Below are 23,669 nucleotides of genomic sequence, written 5' to 3' on the forward strand. Positions count from 1 at the left end.
TTTTAGGCTCGTTAACCTTTGCAATGTGGCGTATGACATTTTACTATTTTAAAGTGTAAATTATTACTGTTGTTAACTTCAACATATTATATAATTATTATAATAAAGTCAATGTTATCTTCTTTAATAATTATTAGTTTAGCTAGTTGACTTCTAACTTAAATGATAAGTATCCTTCTATATAATAATTCAGGAAAGATAAAATCTATGAAAAAAAAACAAATAAATTTCATTCTAATATAAAGTTCTCATTTTTGTTTTCATTTTATTAGCATGTCTTTTTTAAAATTTCAACATTGAAAGCAACACATTATAATCCAACTAATAGGTTAATAATCAAATAAAACTTTACACAAAGCCACTTATCAATTACAATGAAAAATTGGATATGAAAAAAGTTGGATCTAGGCAATCGTTTTATTTATTTATTTTACATTTATTGAAGTTACCATTTATAATTATTTTATTTATATAATAACATTTTCATATATTAGTTTCTTCTTAGCTTAAGGAAGTGACCAAGTAAACATACTATTTTTACATTATTCAGAGATGAACATGTTTCGGATGGAAAATAAATAAAATAAAATAAAAACCAAAATCAGAATGCAAAGGAATGTTATGTTAAATCAAATAGCATTACTGATATTGTTTCTTTGGAGAATTCTATTTGAAGTACATAACTACATGTATGATGTAATTATTCAGATGTAAGTTATGATACTCTAAATATATGAAAATTTTTATATATATTGTGTTGAACCTCGAATCCCTGTAATAGGAAGAAATAGCTACCGTCCTGATAGCATGGACATTGCAAATGAGGATGAAGATGAGCAAGGAATGTTGCAGCTGTTAACATTTGATCCCATTGCAGCAATTTTTGGCCTGAAATGACAATCGGACTCCTCTTCGTCTATCGATAAAAAATCGACCATGATCATTTGCGGATCCGGCGGTTCCTCCACCGGTACACGCCCTTCAAGCATCTCAACTACTTGTGCCATGGTTGGCCTCAGTTTTGCCCGCTCTTGTATGCACCACAGTGCTACGTGAACCACTCTTTTCACTTGCCTCTCATCAATGGCTCCCACTTCAACTAGCCTATGATCAACAACTGCTATTACCTTCCCTTCTCCAAGTTTGTCCCTCGCAATCTTAGGAAAATACTGCCATTTCCTTTGAGATTTATCACTGCCATTTTCAATCAGAGTTACATTCCTTTGGCCTCCAATCATCTCCAGAAGAACCATCCCATAGCTATAAATATCACATTTCTCCGAAACACCATGTTCCAAGAGCCATTCCGGGGCCAAATAACCTTTAGTACCCCTGATTGTGGTAATAACCCGGCTCTCATCTTTTCCCATCAACTTCGAAAGACCGAAATCCGCTACGATCGCCCTATAATTCTCGTCGAGAAGTATATTTTCTGGCTTGAGATCGAGGTGTAATATTCTTGACCGGCAATCATGATGTAGGTAAGAAAGTGCCTTAGCCACATCAATGGCAACCCTATATCTTAAATCCCATGACAAGCAACCTTCGGGTCGGTTTTTCGTTCCCTTCCCGGGGAAGATCCAATGATCCAATGAACCATTTGGGATGAACTCATAAACAAGGAACCTAGGCCCTCTAGGAAGACAACAATAACCTAGAAGACGCACAAGGTTCACATGTTGCACACTAGCAATTGCTGCAACTTCTGATCTAAACTCCTTTTCCCCGTGCTCCTCCCCATTGATTCGCTTCACTGCGACAGCGGTACCGTCACTAAGGATACCCTTGAATACCGAAGCCGACGCACCTTGGCCTAGCAGTGCCTGAAAATTATCTGTTGCATCCTCAAGCTCTTTAAGCCTAAACTTGATTGGAACACCAGCAACTTTTCGAAGAAAACTGTACTCGATTCGAAGCTCGCGACCTTCAGATACCAGTTTTTTCTCTAACAATTTCCGTCTGTGATTATAACGCCCTCTAATCACAAGGCATACAAATACCGCAAGGATTACTGCGATATCTGCCCCTACAATAAGGAAGAAAGCCTTGGAAAGTTTCAATGATAAACGAGCAACGATGATGAAAATGATGAGGCCTATGATTATTATAACTGCTGTTATATTTGCTTTCTTGTCGTCCATTAGAACTTCATCATCGTCTTCTTGACTTTCTAGCTTTCATTTGTTCTTTATGTTGAGAAGTGAAATCATTTATTCATTGTTCTTATAACTTGCATTAGCTGTAGTGAGCATTCATTATAATATTCAATTCTAAAGATGGAAAAAAAATGTTAATTTATATCATGGGGGGTATGAATATTTTAAGTTTCATCGTGTGTTTTCTTTTAAACATTTTTTATGGACAAATGTTTGGTTCATATTGGTGACACAAGAAATGCAGTCCTTCCACCACTAATATTGTTTTTCCCCTTTTTTGGCTTTGTCAAATTAAGCAGGTGATTTGTGTATTAATTGTCTTCTAGTCTTTTGTCCATTTCAATACAGATTAATCAAAAGTAAATGACTGTAAAATTTGAACCATTCAGAATTCCTTACATCAGCGAACTAAGTCAAGACGAATATGTATATGGGTTATATAAAAAAAAAATCAATTTTGAGTTGTTGCAGATCTGAACGATGAGATTGCTTCTCGATTAAAGTAAAGACCAAGTCCTGCTTCACCAAATTTCATATTCATATCTGTTGAGGTTTATTTTCAAGTGAAAAACATTACAAATTAGTAGAAAATCAAATTCTCTTTTTCTGGGAAAATCAACATCTCAACCTTAGCTATAAATTAACTTTTTCATCAATCCTACTAAAATTAATCATAATCTATTCAATCTAGACTCAACATTAAATTCTCTTTTCTAGGATAAATCAAGATTATCAAACTAATATAATTTGGTGATCACGCAAGCAGATTAAATAAGCATAGAATTAAATAAACAATTGACAATGATCGAAATAATTGAAGAGGAAATTAACTAATTAACTAAGAAATAATATTTATCATTGTTCCAAAAAAATAAAGTTTCGAAATCATTTTTTTATATCGAATTTTATTTAAAAAAAAAGGAAAAATGGGAGTCGCCACCAATCTTTTTTATGATGTGTGATCGGATCACCTCGTAATTTGATCATTTTAATAAAATGTTTGATTTATTAAAATAACGATTTTTGGTCTACGGAGTTCAGAGAAATGGGTTTGGGAGTTGGTTATGCACGAGGAAGGGTTAACACCCTCGTAACGCCCAAAATTGGTACCTAATTGATTAATTCGTGTCTTAGAGTTGAAAGTTAAAAATTTGAAAATAATTTAAAAATACGATCCCTCTTTATTAATGTTATTTTTAGTTAAAATCGCTTGGATAAATCAAAACGTGCATTTAAGACTTTCTCGTCCCGAAGTAGCAAATTATCACTTTTCGTAAGTTAGGACACAACACAAACCTTTGAGAATGAGCTTGCCTTTATTTTATTTTTTTTAAAATCTTATGTATTTTGATTTTAAAAGGATATTCGGTTATTTGAGTTCAACGAGAAAGTCAAAACTCCGTGAGTTAGGGTACAATTTCTCGAAGCTCTAAACACGAAATATTGCCTTTATTTCCAAAAGTTTTTGAATAAATACACGAGTAATGTTTAAAACTATGCATATTTATTTTATTTGGATTATAGTGTAAAGAATGAATATTTAAACACAACTCGCGACATGATTCGAATAGTAATAGAATGATAACACGAATAAGCGAAATGACGATATATCTATAATAATGAGACAACAAATAAGTAATGACAATAATCAATTAAATTTAATGTTAATTAAACAATAAAAAAAAGATAATAATAAAAGAAAGTGGAATATGCATGATAAAAATAATAGATATGAAAGTATCAAAAAAAAGGGAATAAACAAGTAACAAAGAAGAATTAAAACAATATAATAATAATAATAGTAAAATTTTGCGTAAATAAGAGATTATAAACAATTATATAATAATAATAAACAAGTGAATAAATAATAGATAAAATGGAATAATAATATATATATATATAAAAGAATACACCATAAAGAAAAAAAATGAGCCAATTTGAAATACTAAAAAACAATAATAAAAGAAATGATAGGAACGTAAGTAAATAAAAGAAATGAATCATTAATAAAAATTTGATTAAAGATTAAAATTATACAAATAAATAAATAAATAAGACAGTTTGAAATAATACAAAATTTGAAGATAAATAGATTAAAGGTGGAATTGAAAATAAAAAGAGGTTTGGGGCCTAAATTATAATAAAATAAATGCCTAAAGGACTAAATTAAGTTTAAATGGAATTTTGGACGAAAATCGGGAATGAAAATAAGGTAAAAGACCAAGTTGTAACGCGTGAATAACGGGGAGGAACCAAATGTGTAAATATCCTTGTCCTCCAAAACGCACAGTTTCAGTAGGGACTAAAATGAAATAAAAGCGAAATTATTGGGCCAAATTAAAGAAAAAAAGGGATCCAATTGAAACGGGTAGAAAAAGCGGAAGGACCACGGGAGTAAATAGCCTAAAAGATGAAAACACTCGGATCCCCCAGGAGTGGGTCGGGTCACGTGCGGGTTGGCCTTAAATAGCGTCGTTTTGGCGTCTGTATTCCTAGCTCAAAACGGCATCTTTTTTTGTATCTTCATTTAAATCATTTTTTTTAAAAAAACTCATTTTTACTCTTCTTTCTCAAAAAAAAAAACTCTCTCAACTCCTCCCCCCTCTTTCTGATCTCCGCGCATTGTCTGACCATCAAGCCACCATTGTGGCCGCCGATCGCCGGTGACAGCGCCGCCGTCCACGGTGGTCGGAAAATTTAAAAAATAGCCATTTTTTTGGCTTTTTGACTCCCGATCTCGAAAATGTACCACCTTTACTCGGAGATGGCAACGTTGGCCACCCGTGACGGCCAAACGCAAGAAAAGGTGAGCTTTTGGCTCTTTTTTTAACTCTTTGTTTATTTCTTTTAAAATGATAACAAAAATAATGCGCAAAGAAAAAAAATAATAAAAAGGTAACCTTTTTTCATTCTTGATTTTTTGTATTTTTTCTCTTTGTTTTTTGTATTCAATTCTCTGTAACCAAAAATTACATTATTCATGGCTTTTTTATAGCCGATTTTACACTGCTTTATTCACTGTTTAGTTACTATTTGCTTTCTTTTGCTATAGTTTCTCTGTTCTTGTTTTTGAATTTTTTAGTCTTCTTTTGCTGGTCTTTGGAGAGTCAACGGAGGGGACTTGGCTATTTTGGTGCAAAAAAGGCCACCTCGGGCGATGGGCGTGCTGTGGCAGACCTCGAGCGGCATGAGAGGAGGAATGGCGCGGGGGCTCTAGGGTTTTTTGTTTATTGAAAATGTTTAAACATTTTGGGCCATTGGGTTTGTAATTTTTTGGGTTAGGGTTTTTGTTTTATAAAATTGGGCAGTAGGTTTTAAGTTCAGGCTTGTAATTTGGGTATTTGGGCCTGTAACCTGTTTTGTAGTTTTGGATAGTTTAATTATTTATTTTTGGTTTGGTTTTTTTTATTTAGTCTTGGGCCCGGTTAAATTGGGCCTATTACAGTTCATAATGAGTTGAGAAAACAACACAAAAAGATATTCACAACAAGCATGTATCAATAAAAAATAAAAAGAAATAAGGGAAATTATTTGGTATATTGCTCGTGAAATTTTTAAACTCTACAAGTAGGATTCGGGGGTTGACAAGTGTCTTATAAGGGTATAATAAAATATTAAATATATATATAATTTTTTTAAAAAAGACATGCCAATTTTTAAGGTTGCTTATGAAATAAAAAAAATAGTGTCAATGTACCAAATACTCACCCAAGAAATAATCTATAGAGAAAATAGTTAAAGAATTTATGTCAAGCGTTTCAAATTTCTTTTTCTTCTTGTCTTTGGAAGTTTGAAATTTCCCTTCATGTGAGAGAGTATTTCTTTAGCCTCCAAGTTGATTTCTTGCTCTTTTCCTCCTGTTTTTCTTCTTAAATTCCGTTACCTTTATTTTTAAGGTTTCGTCTTGCGCAAAGCAGAGTGCTTACTATCAAATTTTCTAAATTTAAAAACATGCTCCACCGCACTGAATTAATTCCGATGAAGCAAAAGACTTTTCTTTACCACTTTTTGCTCTATACTTCAAGTCTTCCATTCTTGATCTAAGACCTACAATATATAATAATAATAAAAAAAAACAAGAAACTCGAGGTAACTCTAAAATGATAAAAAGCAAGCGAAATTAAAATAAAATATAATTAATCTGAAATTTATAAAATATAACTAACCTAAATGCTAAAATTAACTCCTAAAATACTATAAAAACTAAACTAAAATAACTTTAAATACAAAAGCTGCAGCACAATATCTATATAAACCAATTCAACTAATCTCAAAATGTAAACCCAACCCAAAAATTATATAATATTCAAATATAAAATAACCCAATCCAATTAAATTAACCAATTAATTACCCAAATATAAAATACATGATTAATGAATTAATTTCGACTTATTAAAAGTTTATTTTATAAATAACCAAAATAAAATAACTGGACTAAATTAACATACCCAAATTTGACAAATCATAAGTTTATTTTATATAAAATTTAAAATGTAAAAAAATTTTAAAAATGGAAATTGTCAACATGTGAACAAAGATAAAGCAAACCAACAACGGGGCTTACCATTGAATTTGACTTGATGAAAACAAAAGAGATGGTAATTGTTGTTGTTGAAAACATCATTTGGAAACATTTAGCTGCCTCTGACAACTTAAAGGTTGCTTACCATCCCATGTTCTGTGAGAAGAAAAACCATAATCACTTAAGGCCTTCTAATTTTATTAAAAAAATTTATTTTAGTTTTTTATTTAATTTGTATTATTTATTAAATTATTCCAAAATAGATGAAAAAGTTAGAGTTTGTTAACTTTGTTGATGTGTCATACACGTAAATCGCCACGTTAATAATTAATTAATTATTTAAAAATTATTTTTTAAAAAATTTAAAAAGTGTAAAAATTATAATTTTTTATATTTTAAAAATTAATTAATTGTTAACGTGGCATACATATGGACGCCACATATGTTAATTTTTTTTTATCTAGTTTGAAATGATTTGATAAAGAATAGAAATATAAGAGTTAAAAAGGAGATGAAAAATAAATGAAAGGTGAAATAAATTATTATATTAAACACCATTAATTTAATAAAACTATTTTTTTTCTAGAGCAAGTGATTAAATTTATTACATGATGGGCCTTTTATTTTATATGTAATGGTACTATAACAATATTTGGTTACACAATATAGATAAATAACATATTAATTTTTTTCCATTATCGATAGCTTTTGTTTTTCTTTTTAATCAAAACAAAAAACTATGAAAGAATTCATAGAGATTATTATTATTTTTTTAATTGTAAAGGAGAGCAAAATCCTAATAATAATACGTTTAGCGTGACTTAAAATTAAATTATAATAGAAACAGTAAATATATTACATTGATTCAGATTATATCAATTTTTATAAATTCATGGTACTTTTTCTCTTAAAAATTTTATGTAAATAATTTACAAGTACTTTTTCTCTTTTATTTTTTAAATAAGTAAATCTTTAAAAAAAAAATCAAAACAACAAAATATCATTCCTAGTGAACCAAAGAAGTTTTATTTATTTTATTTTAATGATTTAATCAGTTTTTTCAGTTATTAGTCTATAAAAATTGAATGGAATGAAATCACGTATTTATTTTTCACCAGTCATACAAAACTAATTGACAAACAATTATCACAATTGTTTTGTCGAGCAAGCCAATTATTCAGTCGGGCAAATCAAGAAAGTACGTGAGTAATATTTATAGGAATGGTAAATTTTGAACTATCTTATGGATTCTAAATTAACCTATTTCAAATGCAGTGATTTTTTTTTATTTTTTATTTAGAAGTGGTAGGAAAAAAGTTTTATAATAATTGTGGAGCTGTTGTAATAATTGCTTGCTCCATCCCACTATATAAAATTACAATTTTATCTTTATATATAACTATTAAAAAATAAAAATTTGTTATAGATAAAACCGTAAATTCTTTTACTTTTTTCCCTTAACCATATTTTTAAAAACTAATGTCCAAAATGAGAATATTACAACTTTGTTGAAGTATGTTTAAATATTTTCTTGCTTTATAATTTAGATTGAAAATTTTAAAATTAAATAGCAAAAATTAAATTGAGCTAAGGTAGGATGGGATGGATGTATTCAACATTTATGAAAGTAGTTGTGATTTTTAAGATTACACATCCTTATTAGACCAGGATAGATGGTGAGCAAAATCACAACCGTAAAGTGGTAAATTTGACAACATTTGTCACGCTTCTCTCTATTGTCATCCCTAAACACTCATTGAGCAATCCAAACTCAAATATACCAGGCTAAAACCCTTTATATTAAAAATGAGTTTCAAACAAAGTAGTCAATACTGCACCATTTTTCTATTGAAACTACTTTTGATTGTTTGTTATATAAAATATTTACTTCTTTTATTTTTCATTAATTTTTTTATTTTAAAGTTTAAGATTTTATGATTTATTAACAATTCTTTAAGCATCGGATGATTAATTGCAAAACTTTTTAATAATTTATAACATCGCCTAGGGCCAAGGTAGACTGCCCAAAGCCTAAATAATAAGCCCATGTGATGGAGACATTGTTTTGTTTTTTCTATTATATATTTTTAATTAAGTATAGATAAGTCGGTATATTTATTTTTATAGTTCAATTAAATGGGTTTTATTAAAATATAAAAAGTAACTCGATTCTGATAAATATTATTATCAATATAAGAAGATGTGAGTTTGAGTATATTAAAATATATTATTTTTTATTTATGAATTTAGAAAAATTTATAAATAGTTACACGCATTATATTAAAAAATAAATATAATTTTAAAAAATAAAAGGAATATGATGAATAAATTTTTTTCAGTGGTTATCATAAATAATTTATAATAATTAAATTTGGAGGCAATGTCGAAGGCATTAAAGGCAGCTCATATTAAATAGACCTCTAAATCTAATACTCTGTTATTCACGATATATGTGAAAATGAAAGATGATATTTCTATTAATGAAACGGAAATAACGTGTACAGTTTTTAAGAGAGGAAAAATAAATAAGTTAAGTCTAGAATTTATTTATTTATTTTAAAAAGTAACTGTTCAAAAATTATAATTATGAAATAATTATAACACATGTATCTAATTTTTTATAATAAAAAAAAAAGAAAATTGAAATCCCAAAATGAAACTGGTGGTCCATTGTTGGTATGTATATACGGAATAGTAATGTTATTTGTTACAGATTCCATGGTGTACCACTTACAATCTATTTTTCTCATTTATATATACATGCAAACACAGATTCCAATTTAAGGTTATATTCGGCAATGTGATATAAAAAAAGAAGAATAGATGGTTGATGATACAAGGCATTGGTGATTCCGTGGGCTAAAATAAAAAGCAAGCAACAACCAAAGAGGGTGATAGGAACAAGATGACTTTTACTAAAATTAATTTTACCTTTTTTTTTTTAGTACAGGCATGGTTCATATTTCTATTAATCAATTTTTATTTATTTATGGGTTTTATTCTTTTAATTATAAAATATTTTAAATAGAAAAGGGAAAGCAATTTCCTTTTGGCTGCTTGACTTGCATCACTAAATAATGAATTTGTCATCTTTATTTCATTTTGGTGCTGCCAAAGTGTGTATTTTGGGTTTAACGTATCCCTAAGTTATTCAAAATTGATGCTTTTCTGCCACGTCTTGTTTTCATTGCAGGGTTTCAATTTTATTATTTAAATATTTGTAAAAAGAATTAAATCTTTCTTTTAAATACAACATTTATAACTAGGTTAAAAATGAATTCCAAATCAATCCTGGAATAAATGTGTAAAACAAATAAAATATACATTTAAAATTTCTCAATTTATTTTATACCAATTTTAATTCACTTGCAAATTAACATGCATATAAACTCTTTTTGTTATTAGTAGGTCGGGTAGATATATTAAATTAATTTGTGGATTATCATGTGCAACAATTTTTTTTATTAATACCTTTCTTGTAAAAAATTTCCTTTTAATATATTATTTAAATAATTAATAGAATAATTTTTAAATTTATTTTTGAATGAATCAAGTACCTATAATATATATAAAAATAAAGTCTTGACTTATATATATATGTAACAGCAGGTGTAACTGAATTCCAAATAATAGTCATGTAACACATGAATACTTGACTCCATTTCAACACTACAACGTCGACAATGACCCTTATTTGCCATGTGTCTTCTAACCTGTTCGCTGTTCATCGATAAGCATTCATCACTCACAATCCAAAGAAATTGTTTTACCCTCTACGGGGTTTCAAACTTCAAGATTAAGTCCTAGTTTACCTTAACGTCACCTCAAATGGTTGTAGTTGTAGCATTATTGTATTTGCTATTGAAAGTGCCCCATATTGAGATCATATCGACACCATACTATAATCATTCGCTCTATCCGAGGGTGAGATAATTCCAATAATTCTCTGCACTATATTTTCGGGTAGCATCAAATGAAGTTTCTGAATCAACCAACTGCCTGAACCCTCAACCATGTCTTTCACATACAAGTCCTCCATCAAATTACTGTTGCCAATATAACAGTTTTGTAGTAGGCCAATACCTTTAACCCTATGATCATTTTGGAAGTTCACAAATTTGTCATTGCCAATACCTTGCACTACGTCTGCCCAAACATTAGACAAGGCTCGCCAAACATATGGGCAAAAACTGTCTATTTGACAGAGGACACATTCATTGTATATTATATTTATTCTAAAGCACTTGAACTTAATATGCATCTCATTTGGAAAGGAGAGAAAAGCCAATTTTAAGAAGCAAAACTCTATTTTAATGGTGAAGATTCCTCAATCCCAATCCACCAATCGAGTGTGGTTCCCAACTAACTGGTAGTGGTTTTTTGGATTCAAATGTGCACCCCCATATGAAAATTAACACTATCTTCTCACTCTCATTGTAGATCGTCACAAGAATGAACATAATAATTTGAGATTGCAAGTAAAACCGCTTTGCCAGAGTAATCCTTCCAACCACAGACAACTTCTTGCGTACCACCTATTCTCTACAAGGAATTAAAATGTATCAATAATGACTCTGCTATGAAACGGTGGGCAACCAAGGTATTTCCGCAAATCTTCCACTCTATTGAAGCCAAGTCTCGAGCTAATTAAGTGGGTCATACTCTCCTCGGTATTTTTAGAGAAGTAGATTTGCATGTTAGAGGCGCTAACCCTATGGTCGGGATAAGCACCAAATTTATTCAAAATATTTTTAACCACATCATCAATTTGTTTAATCTCCACTTACAAAACACGATAAAATCATCTACAAACAAAAGATGCATTCATTAAATGATATTTTAGAATGAAATAACTCTCAAAATTTTAATATGCAAAAATTAAGAATTTTTATAAGAAAAAATAAGTTTTTTAAAATTGAGTTTTTGTGGAAATACAATAATTTATTTCATTTTTGTTACTGAGAAAAATAATTCATCATCAAGCTTAAATATATATTAATATTTGATACATTATTAATGTAATTTTTTTATTCCACCATAAGTAAGTCTCTCTTTTTTATTTTAAATATTTTATTATACCCTTATATATAAAACACTTGCTAACTCTTGACTCAATAAATGATACAACAATTTCTAACTCTATTTAGAATCAAATCACAATACTATATTTTCTTTGAGCATCTTATTTGGTTAGGTTAAATTTACTTTCTTTCTTTTTTCATTCTATCTTTCTTATTTACTTTATTTAATTCTAAAAAATAAATAAAATAAAGAGTGACTCACATATATTTAATTATAGAGTTTAAAAATATCACTAATAATGTACCAAATATTATATATATTAAGTATGTTGTCACCTAATTCTCTGTTGGCGAATAGCTTCTGGTAGAAATATATATAAAAATAATGATGAAGTGATTTTTAATAGTACAATTCACGCAATTAGTTAGCTTGCTGCAAACCTGAACGCCTAAACTTTGTTTAAAGAATAGAGTTGATAAAATGAAATAAGAAAATGGTGGCACACAAAAATAAGCCTTTTTTCTTTTTAACCACTTGCTTCTATTATTCATCTAAATTTATAGATTCTTAAACAAAGAATAAAAGTAAAATAAAATAGAGTTTAAACAGTCGAAATTGATCTAGAAGTTAAAATAATTTGGGTATGAACTTGAAGATCAAAGTTTACTGGTTTCGGATATATTTGAATTTCACGTTTCTACAATCACAAAACTCCTTGCTCTACTGAATGCCATGAACACATTACAAATATCGTCCTTTTTTCTTTATTAAGTAGTTAAAACTTGGGTACTTAAGAACTTGGAAGTTTCTGATTTCATATAATTATTTTCACATATTTAATTCACTAAAATTCTTGGAGCAATATATATATATATATTTATTTGCAAACGTGGCTCTTAGATTATATAAAAGATATAATCCAACCTAAAAAAATATATGTCATCCATTCACTTTTTTTTTTGTGAGTTTCATCCCTAATTTAAATTTGTAATCATCATTGCATGATTGATTTAAATTCTTAAAAATAATATCTAAAAGGTAATATTTGTTATAAAAAAATTTGTTTATGAATTCCATGGACGAGTATTTACAATATAATCATAAATAATACATGTTTGAGTAACTATAGCGGGAATTAATTTAAGGTAAAGTACAAAAAGTTAAAAATCGGAGTATATCTAAATTTAAACTAAAATAAATCTAGACAAGATCACACATAAGCAAATTTAAATCCAAAAAAATCTAAAAGAAAAATATCTATATTGTAGAAACAGAAACTATGATTATAATAGAATTAAAATATAAGGTGTTATTTGATAAATTGAAAAATTAAGTACTAAATTTAATTTATAAGAACTGCTTGGTGTTAAGTATGAAATATGGTAAAATTGTTTGATGAGTGTAATTTTTAAAATTTAAAGGTAAAATATTTAAAACATAATATTAAAAGTAATAAATAAAATAACTTTAAAAGAATGAAAAAGAATCTACATAAATGATAAATAACTCTTTATTTACTTATCATTTTTCACATTTTTTTATTAAATTTTTTATAACTTTTTATTATGAATTGCCAAATGTACTTAAGAATATTTTCAATTGATTTAATTTATTTTTTTCAATTAATTATCAAACAAATCCTAAGTGATAATATATCAAGAATCAAGTCACACTTATTCAATTGAAGAATTGATAATAATAAAAATAATTTACAAAATGTTTGAAAAATTAAGTATTCAATTTTATATGAACTAAATTTATATTATAAAACTGTAAAAAATCTTGCTTTTTGAAAACTCATTATTTTATATTTTATTCAATTAATATTGTATTATTTGTTTATTTTTAATAGTTTTAGATAAAAATAAAAATAAAAATAATATTTTAATAAAATAAAGAAATAAGTTATTTCAAAAATAAAATCAACTTAATATTTTTCACATTAAGTGATGCAACTATTAATTTATTTATCATATTCAACACTTTTTTATTTAAAATTTTATATTACTTAAAAAATTAATATTGTTATCAAACATAATTAAAAAAAGTTAAAGGTTAAAAATGTTCATTTTCAATGAAATAAATTTTTTTTAATAATTTATCAACCATAATAAAAATAACAAAAGGTAAGATAAATTTTAAAAAAAAAAACTCATTATAAGTTCTAATTTTCTTTTTTTGACACAATACATAGAATTATCTATAGCTCTAGCCTTTTAACGCACTAAAACTTACTTCTTTTTGCATTAACGATAATACTCATACTAACCGAGTCAAGACTCACTCGAATAAAAACTTAAATTCAATAAAAACACTTAATTACTTTTTTTTTGAGAAAAACTTAATTTATTATATATATTTAAAAAGTTATAATTATTTAATAAATAACTAATATAAATTATATCTATCCATGACTTGATTTGACTTGAATAGGGTTTGAGCAAGGAGTTTTTATCATAGATAAATTCGGTCCCATCTCAACACAATTTAAATAATAAAAAGAAATCTTAGCTTTATAAAAATAATTAATATAAAATATATTTTTAATGTTTTATTAAGATATGAAATGGTAGGTCGGGTTGCACTTAATTCGGTCTGACTGGCTGATGATTATATCTATTGTTCATCTGAATGTCTTTTTTTATTATTAATTTAATTAATTTTTAATTTTTTAACTTAAATATTTTTTTCACATTGAAATTAAAAGAAAATAAGAGAGAGAGAGAGAGAATGCACAATGAACACAATAAGATTGGAACAGTTAATCGCAACCACAACAAGCTATTCTTAGGCAGTCGGCAACTTGGCATAGAAAGCTTACCATATTATTCCTTGTTTATTATACTCAAATTTCCCTTATTCTTTCTTTTTCTTCTTTCATTAAAAAAGAAAAATTAAAATTAAAATCTTTAAACGCCATATATACTAATTTCTCCCCAATAATCAAAAACAAAAATTCATAACAACAAATTAAATTCTCAAAGCATTGAGAAACAAAAAACAAAAAAAAATCTCTGTTTTTTCTCTATTCAATCCTCCATCGAAGGTTAGTTGAACTCTTCATCAATTTTATGATTATAAGTATTTATCCTTTTTTTATGATATATTTATGATTGTTTAGATTATGAGCAACTTTAATTTTTCTTTGCTTTACGACTCTCTCTGTCTTTTTTTCTTTCGTTTTTGTTAATTGTTGTTATTTTTTTTCTTCTGTTTGGCTACTGAGAAAATGGTGGAGCCATAGACAGAAAGGAAGAAAGGCGATTAAATTTCTGTTTATTAACTTTTTTTAAAATTTTGATTATTAAGGTAGGAAGAGTTTGAACTTAGTAGATCACTTTAAAATTTTCCTTAAAATCCTGATTTCTTTTTTTTTCCTGCATTTTCTTGCGTACCAAACAGACTCCTGACTGTTTTGTTTTGTTTAGTTTATTTACTTTAAACTAATTTACAAGAATGAATAACGCTTGCATTAGATCTTTTTGTTGTTCTTTTGAACACAAATTTTTTATTTGTTACATTTTGTAATTAAAATTTGTTTTTAATTTAATTTTGTAATCCTAATTCAAAATTTTGATCTTGTTTTTCCTCCACTGTTCCCTTGTTTTAATTTTTTCTAGAGGATGCTAGGCTATTCTAACTGTATTCGTATGTTTTATTAGGTGTTTATTGAGTATTATGTTTTCGTTTGTTTTATGAATTAATCATCTCCTTTGTCTACGTCTTTTGCTGTTAATAGGGATCATGAGATTCAAGAAAGGGACCAAAGTAGAAGTCTTGAGCAAAAAGGAGGTGCCATCAGGCTCCTGGCATTGTGCTGAAATAATCAGTGGCAATGGCCACAACTATAAGGTTAGATATGAAGCCTATTCCAATGCCGTTGACAAGACAATTGTGGAGATGGTATCTAGGAAAGCTGTTAGACCTTGTCCTCCTGCATTAGTAGTTTCAGATAATTGGGTTCCTGGTGATGTTGTTGAGGTTTTTGACAATTTTTCTTGGAAGATGGCAACAATTTTAGCGATTTTGGAGAAAAAGTATGTTTTGGTTAGGTTGCTTGGATCATCTCTGGAGTTTAGGGTCAGTAAATTTTACATCCGTGTGAGACAATCATGGCAAGACAATGAGTGGGTTGTGATTGGAAAGGTACTTCCTCTCTTAATCTATGTTCCTCGTGCATTTGAAAATTTTAAGTTTTCAAAGCCATTTCAGCATTTACTTTTTCCAGTTAAGCAATTTTATGTTATTCAAAGTTCATTTATATTCATGTCTATCTTTGTTCATTACCATATGCATTTAATATCTTTTTGTAAGTTGAAGTTGAATATTTTCATCTGTCTAATCTAAATGAAAAAGTAGTATCAATCATTTCTATTAAGTTATGATAAATGTGATGTCATATGTTTGGTTCTCATTCTGCAAGCAAGATATTCATTTGTATCATGTCTACTTGCAGGGTTCTGGTAGTTGTGTAGATGTTAAACATGGTGAAAATTCCACTCTTAGATACAAGCAAAATTCTAGCTCCCAATTTCAAAATACTATTAGAAGGACAAATAGGCATGTCAGGGATGAATGTGGTCCTGTTAACACAAAGGTTAATTACAGAGATTCTGTTATTGCTTCCTCAAAGACTCTAAAGAGAGGATGCTACTCTCAGGTTGAAGCTCATGCTGCTGCTGGACAGAAGCTTAGAGCAGTTGAGAGAAATGAAAGATTGTATCGACTTGTTGCTGCAAATCCATCGGTTGTTGAACAGGTAGATGCTGTTGCTTTCCCAAGAGATATGTTGGGTGAAAAATACGTACATTCTTCTCTTAACGACAAAACTGGCTTGTCTGAAGTGCATGGAGACTGGAGAAAACCAAATGGTGCTGTTGGATGTTATTTTGCAGAAACCAATGATGCTGATAGTGTTACATGCTCTGTTGGTAGTTGTAGCGTAAGTAGTAACAATTTCTGTAGGTTGCCTCATTGCGTTTCCACAGGTCCTATTGAAGTTGTTGATGGTCAATGTAGTGATGCTGAATCTTTCTGTCCAAGGGGAGACGAGGAAGGAAATTGTCTCCTTCCTACGAAAGAGGAACTGGCTGCCTTGATTCATAAGATAAAGTTACGTGCATACCGATGCACTTTGGAGGCCTTGCACGCATCAGGGCCTTTAAGTTGGGAACAAGAAGCTTTGGTGACAAATCTTCGTCTTTCACTTCATATATCTAATGATGAACATTTGATGGAGCTAAGAAACTTAATTTCCTCTGATAGTAACATTCCTATAAGATAACCAGGAGTCTCTCTGGTTTTTTTTTTCTTTATTTTTTTCCGTTCTCTATTTTTTCCCTTAGGAATAGACTTGGATAAATAATTACACTGGTGACTCCCTCAATTGTATGAAGCTTGATGAAATATGCTATCAATTTTCCTCATTTAGGTATAGAGCATATAGTGATATATTTTGAAATGAATGTAACGCAACAGAAACTGAAGACCATTAAATGTTTCTGAGCTAAGCATTGTGTATCAGTTATTCTATCCCTTCTTGTCTCCCTATTTTGTATGTTTATTTTAGCGAACCAAATCTTTGAGAAATAGCATACCGGGAATTTGCTAACAATTGAGCAGAAATCAAGAATGCATTTTTCTGAATCTTTCTCTTCTGTATATTTCTTGCATCTGTTAGATGCACAATTGATATTTGACTAATCTTCTGGTACATTTTATTGCTTAGTTATTTAAAACAAGATTGTCATGTGATAAAATCCCTCTGGTTGTTTCTGATTAAGTGTTTGTGTTTATGTTTTTCTTGATATTTGATTAGTAGTAAGCAAAGATGTTTCAAGCTTTCAATTTGGTGAGAATGTTCTCGGGGTAGAGTAATATGTTTGAAGCATATTCATTCTCAGATTGAGGAAATTATTGATGCTTCCCCCTGTATTTTCCAGGGTTGAAGAAGGAGGCTTAGACACCTTTCTTCCAAGTGTCTGAACTCTGAAGATGATTTTTGGGTTTCGCACCTTTCTCTTGCTTTTCAACAGTGAGGCAATTTGTAGGGGAAGATTTTTTGAGGCACTAATTTCTTTAGTTTGGCTTGTTGGATTCTTCTATTTCAGGTCTCATGCGAGCCCTAGATATCTGTGTTCCTACCTGAATCTTGTGGCTGCCATGGGATTGACCTAATATCTGGAATTCTCCAAAAGGTTTTCTTTTGGACCTCAATATAAGCTTATCCATGTGTGTCATTCTGCTGGGCCATGCGTGTTTCACTTTGCTTGTTGCAAAGTAATCATGCTGAGATCTTTACTTTTCATGTTTTCTGTATTATCATTTCATAAATTGATCTTTGTGCTTGTTAATAATTGATGAAGCGAAATTTTTGAAGAGGATTGGTAATAATAATCTTGCAAAGAGCAAGCATAAGATAAAAATTGGAAAGACGTGTTTTTTGTGAATTTGGAGAAGTATTGCATAAACCATCCTCACATGGGATATCTTTGTATAAGCCACTTGAATGGCTGTAAAATAAAACTGTTATTAGCTAAGCTGTGAAGGTGCTCCTTAAGGGCAGCTTTTTTCTAGCTGACAACTTGATAAACCTGTTTAGTAATGCTTAGAAGGTTATCCTAGTTTCACACTTCATTTTCTGTGTTTTACTATGCTTCCTGTCCAAGTCTGTTAATCCTTGTTTTTGAATTTCTGGAGACAGTTTTAAAGATTCTATTGTTTCACCTTTGATCCAATAAGATCTTTGTCATGCGTAAAAATAAATCTGTATTTTTTATTAAGATGCTGCATCCTGGCTTTACATGAGAAAGTAGCAGTTTTCCTAATTGGCTGACTAATAACAAATGCTAACTATTCATTACTTAAAATACATAGACAACTGGACCTAGATTTTTAGGTAAGGAACCGCTCCAGATTCTCGAGTAATTTGCTTCTCAATCCAACTAAGCATGTTGTCTGTTCATTTACATGCACGAGGAAAATTGGACTAAACATAATCGCATTTCCAGTACCATTGGCTATTGCTTCCTTAGGGAAATGCATCACTGCTGGATTATTGCGTTTACCCTGGAAGATGTTTACGATGTATTTCTCATCACAAGTCATGTTTGCTTACAGTAATGATATTGTCTTGCACTAATGACACTAATCAGAATTGATATGATCTGTAGTGTATTTAGTATTCAAATTTCATGTTGCTAGGGAGGGTTATTCATAAGCTGAATCAAATGCGTTCTTTTCCATGGAAAAAGGAAGAGAGGCGATGTGAAAGGTGTGGAAGTGAGCTGGTATCCTTGGCTTGGATTTGGGGCAAAACGTTAAAGTTTGGTACATTGCTTGTATCTTGAAACATATATGGACACTTTTCTGTATTTCCGGATCCATTTGCATTGCTTGGATTTTGGCAGGTTAAGACTCTTACTATGTAGTTGGAGTTGGAAGAAAATCTTGAAAATAGGGGAGATTGCTAGAAACTATTCAAGATACTGCTGCAGATGGAGTTATGTAGCAAAGCTCTGGGAATTTTTTAACCTGCTGATACTTAGAACGGGTAGAGGAACAAATTACCAAAGTTGCCTTTGGAATAAGTTGATATGTTCCCCAAGTGTGTGCTAAAATTTTCTTTGATAACCTGATTAGCAATCTTGGACATTTGAGCAGCTTTTCCAGCCTTATAGCCTTTCCAGCCTTTCCATCATGCGAATGTAGTGAATAGTGATCACCTATTTTTCTCTTGTAGTTAATTCAAAGCCCATCTACCAGGTGCTACTGCAAGAAGACCTGGTATTTGTTTAGATGAGCTTAGCTGGGTGATCAGTACTTTAAAAGGGAAGGCATCCAGTCTACTTTTTACTTGGAATTGCATTGACTGCTTGCATATTTTGGAAAATACCGACCAAACTAGTTGCTAATTTTTGGTGTTTCCTTCATGAACTTTGTAATGGAAGGGTTTCTGCTTACTTCGGATGTTGAAATGGAACTCAAATCATCCAAGAATGAAAGGGTTGCTTCTGCTTTATTAAAACATATTGGAAGATTCTTTTTAGTGGCTACAAATTTTGTTCTTATGTCAACTTTCCCTTTAAAAATTCCAATCATTTCTTAACATGGGATGCAATAAGCATATGATGCTTTTAAGCTTTAACTTTTGCTCTTAGGGCTGATGAGTATAGTTTTTTTTTTTTTATTGTTGTCTACTCTCAGAATTTCATGTCCCCTTCTCGAGGATAGCTCGATCCCCGTTGTGCTGTTTTGTTGTAGTGACAAACGTGCCAAAGATGCAAAGGCGTCTCTTTACACTCCTTTCCTCGTTCTCTCTTACTCGAGATTTTGTTTCAGGCTATTTGGTTGGGTCACTCAGCTAACCTACTGAAGTTATTACAATCTTGTGCTTGCTTTAGAATTTGATTATTTTGCCTGCGAACGAAGCTCAACAAAGAGGCTTATGTCAGAAACAAATGCAATTGCCAGACGTTGGGAAAGATGCAATTGTTAAGGGTTGGTAGTTTGAAGGTGGAAGTATTGATATTCCTGCATTTGCAGTATGCTTCTCTTCTGTTGCATTGCATTGGAAAAACACTTCCCATTTGTCACGGCAGACCTATCAACATGCTAAATGTCCATACTAGAGCAGGCAGTTCATATTTTAAAGTGTTGTGTTATATTTCTTTTCGTGTTATAATCGTGTCCTTCTATTTACTAGTTATATTGTACTATGTTATAGTATTTTATGACTAGAATTTGGATTATATTACAATAATGTAATGCAAAGTAAAAATACTTATAAAATTTGAAAATAATTTTGATCTGTCTGAGCCAATCTGGCTCGAACCAATTCAAGCCTAAAAACTTTCAAATATGATAAGATTCAAATTTGAAAAAGTCCAAATTTAATAAAATGAGCTCGAGCCTAAAATAATTAAATCTAAAATAAGATAAATTTAGAGAGTTCTATCTAGACTTGTTCATTTTACCACCTTTACTATCGAAGTTTTAGTAATTTAAAATTAGAAAATAATTAATTGTCAATATGTCATATTTCTCTTTTAGGTTATTGCACTATCGACATTTCTTGATCATTCAAGCTTTATCCTTACTTTAACTTGCTTTGTTAATCCTACTTTGACACCCTCTCTATCTATCTGTTTGCACTTAAAAATTTTGGTGTTTTAATGGTTTCAGATGTTTTTACTCAAAATATAATTGTAACTCAATGCATTTGATGCTAAAATTCATAAAATTACCCTTTGTCATTCTAATCTTTATTTTTTATGAAATATATTTATTCAAACATATTTAATATTAGTATCGAGATATAATCTTATAACTTTACAAATACATGAAAATTTTAGAAAAGAAATAGATATGTTCGAAATTGGTGCAAGTAATGTTGAAACATGGACGGGCTTTATCTACAACATCCATGCAATGGAACTGAGTAGTTGATGGGCCTAAAGCAAACTTGTCAGCAAAAATTTGAGTCAGTGCTTGTTAAACTCTTATTTGTTTGTCCTTTTCAGCCATCTCGTAGGGGGCAATGGGCTGCCTCATTCCTTACCATCCTACTATTGGATTAAAGTAAAAAATATTAATATGTATTTAAACCGGTGAAAATTAAATAATTTTTTTCATTTTTTATTTTGTATAATTAATATTTTAATAATTTAATAGTTGAATTTATTAATATAATTGTACTTGTCTTTTAACCTATCCAATATCTTCATCACATTCATCTAAAATGTTAGATTAAAGTATTATGGAGGCCTGCCCACTTTACTAAAAATATGAATAAAGTATTTTAAGTATGTTAGATCAAAGAGTAAAATAGCCATTCTATTAAAAATTTCATCCATTTCTACTGTTAAAAATTGGTCTTTTACGTCAACATGAGGTACACGTGGTACACAATGTATCACTGTTTGGTTATTTTGTCAACCACGCTAGTTTTAATAGTGCAAATGGATGAAATTTTAACAAAAAGAACCAATTTACCTTTTTATCTAATGTACAAAAACTAATTTGACTATTTTCTAGTAGAAGGGGCAAAAAATAAATTGACTCCTAGTACATGACCTCCATGATTATTTTTTACCAAAATGTTTTATATTATTAAACAATTGAAATGTTTTTTTCGACATAAAATTAGTTAAGAAATTTTAATTCACATTAATTTTATCATGCATGATTTATATAAATAGAATATGAAATATAACGTTTAAATCATTAAAATATTAATTGTATAAAAACATATAAAAATAAACTATGTGAAAATTAATAAAATTACTTTAATTTTATATTAATATAATTAGATTTATCGATTAAAAATTATAAAATAATTAAACATTTAAAAGTAAAATAATAATTAAAAAAAGAAGGGAGAGGGAGTGTACAATGGACACAGATGGATTTGTCACATAAATGAGCAGCAAAGTTCAGAGATGTCATTCCTGTGGTCAATATATACAGCAATTTCAATAAAAAGTACGAATTATCGCTTTTATTTATTAGTTTAGAAGATTAATCATTAATTTGAGTGTCTTTTATTTTTATTTTTCTGGCTGGAGACTGTTTTAAAAAAAAGAGTGGCTTGAATGAGTTGGGCATTAATGGAGCTCCATCAAATCCACTACTAGTGTCTCATTTGAGGTCTACCTAAAGAGGTTTTCCTCTTATTTTTTCCCCCAATAAAGTAGAATCTATATTCTTCAACACATATTTCGAGTTGAATTAAGATTCAAATATAAAAATAATGAATGAAATTTTATTTATGAAATTATGAATTATAATTTTTAAATAGATTTTTTAAATTTTTTAGTAGAGTTGTTTAGATGATTTTAGATGAATTTGGAAAATTATTTGTTTAAGAATTTGATTTGATTTGTATTAAAGAGTTTTAATTTCTGGATGCAGCTATATTTGCAACTCAGCTTGCATCTGGCAAGAAATGTAATTTTTCATATTTGACTGGCACCGTTTGATAGAAAAGTTTGGTCTTTTTAATATATTTACTTAAAGGATTTTTCACAACACTTTATTGAGTTAAGACGTGTAAAAGATCAAGTTAAACAAAGATTCTGTGAAGACTTTCAATGTAATTGAGTTTCTTTATTTAAAGAGATTTGATCTCCAAAAGCATTAATTCCTAGAATATCTTTAATACTTTATTGCATATTGAAGACCTAATCGAGCCGAATTCAAGGAGACGTAGATTCACATTGATTGTATTTAAGCAAACCATTATACGCTTATTTAGGAGAAGACTTGTTTTACTTTTACATGCGAGATTGAGAGCATTTGTTCGGGCAAGAAACTTATTTTAGTATAAATTATTGTAAACAAATTGCTTGAATTATTTATGTTAGCTCGAAAGATCGAGCCGAAATCTCCAAGAGGGGTGAATTGACTTTTAAAAAATTAGGAAAGCTAGAAAGAAAAGATAGAACAATGAACATAACAATTTAGAGTGGTTCGGCCCCAATTGCCTACTTCACTACCTTAGCTTTCCACAACTAACGATTTTCCTAAATTCACTAATTTGACAACCTTTGAGGATAATGTTTAACTTTACAATCTCCCTTAAGATTTCCACCCAAAATCTTAAGATTACAACTCCTTTAAGGTTTCTATCCAAACCTTAAGACTTAACCCTCCCAAAGAGAATAACAAATAGCGAACTAAGATTTAATCCTTACAAGATTGATGTGTTTGCCAATTAAGCATAAATACAAAGAATAACACTTGAACTGAATGAATACAATGAAAGCTCACAAGTGTTTACAAGAAGAATATGAAAGAATTAAGCACTAATGTTGTTTTGATTGATCTTTAAGCTTGATGATCTCTCTCCTCGTTGTAGGACTTTCGGAACATGGTATTTATACCCTCTAATACATTTCCAACAGTTGGGATTGTTGTGAAAGTTAATAGAGTCGTTGGGGATGAAAATACCAGATTATTAAATTCACCT

The 23,669-nt window shown here is 29.5% G+C and overlaps 2 protein-coding genes across 7 annotated transcripts; one reads left to right on the plus strand and one right to left on the minus strand.

Annotated features, from left to right (window-relative positions):
- Window positions 1-561: 561 nt before the first annotated feature.
- Window positions 562-2,210, minus strand: LOC107963538 (probable receptor-like protein kinase At5g20050). Its single transcript, XM_016900009.2, has one exon. It carries the CDS (start codon window positions 2,139-2,141, stop codon window positions 792-794), a length of 1,350 nt encoding a protein of 449 aa, XP_016755498.1. The 5' UTR covers window positions 2,142-2,210; the 3' UTR covers window positions 562-791.
- A 12,274-nt stretch (window positions 2,211-14,484) lies between these two features.
- Window positions 14,485-20,502, plus strand: LOC107962632 (uncharacterized). Of its 6 annotated transcripts, none has more exons than XR_005928398.1 (8): window positions 14,500-14,747; window positions 15,441-15,847; window positions 16,158-16,886; window positions 17,644-17,706; window positions 17,812-17,898; window positions 18,905-19,030; window positions 19,111-19,706; window positions 19,907-20,502. XR_005928398.1 is itself a non-coding variant. In XM_016899091.2 (3 exons), exons 2-3 carry the CDS (start codon window positions 15,446-15,448, stop codon window positions 16,983-16,985), a joined length of 1,230 nt encoding a protein of 409 aa, XP_016754580.1. In that variant the 5' UTR covers window positions 14,485-14,747; window positions 15,441-15,445; the 3' UTR covers window positions 16,986-17,312. The 6 variants fall into 6 exon arrangements, 2 of the variants coding, with proteins under 2 accessions (XP_016754580.1, XP_040971050.1); XR_005928400.1 differs by having other exon boundaries at window positions 18,955-19,030; XR_005928397.1 differs by having other exon boundaries at window positions 18,905-19,706.
- Window positions 20,503-23,669: the final 3,167 nt, after the last annotated feature.

The sequence above is a fragment of the Gossypium hirsutum genome, chromosome A06 (genome assembly GCF_007990345.1).
Source record: "Gossypium hirsutum isolate 1008001.06 chromosome A06, Gossypium_hirsutum_v2.1, whole genome shotgun sequence".
In the NCBI taxonomy this organism is placed as follows: domain Eukaryota; kingdom Viridiplantae; phylum Streptophyta; class Magnoliopsida; order Malvales; family Malvaceae; genus Gossypium; species Gossypium hirsutum.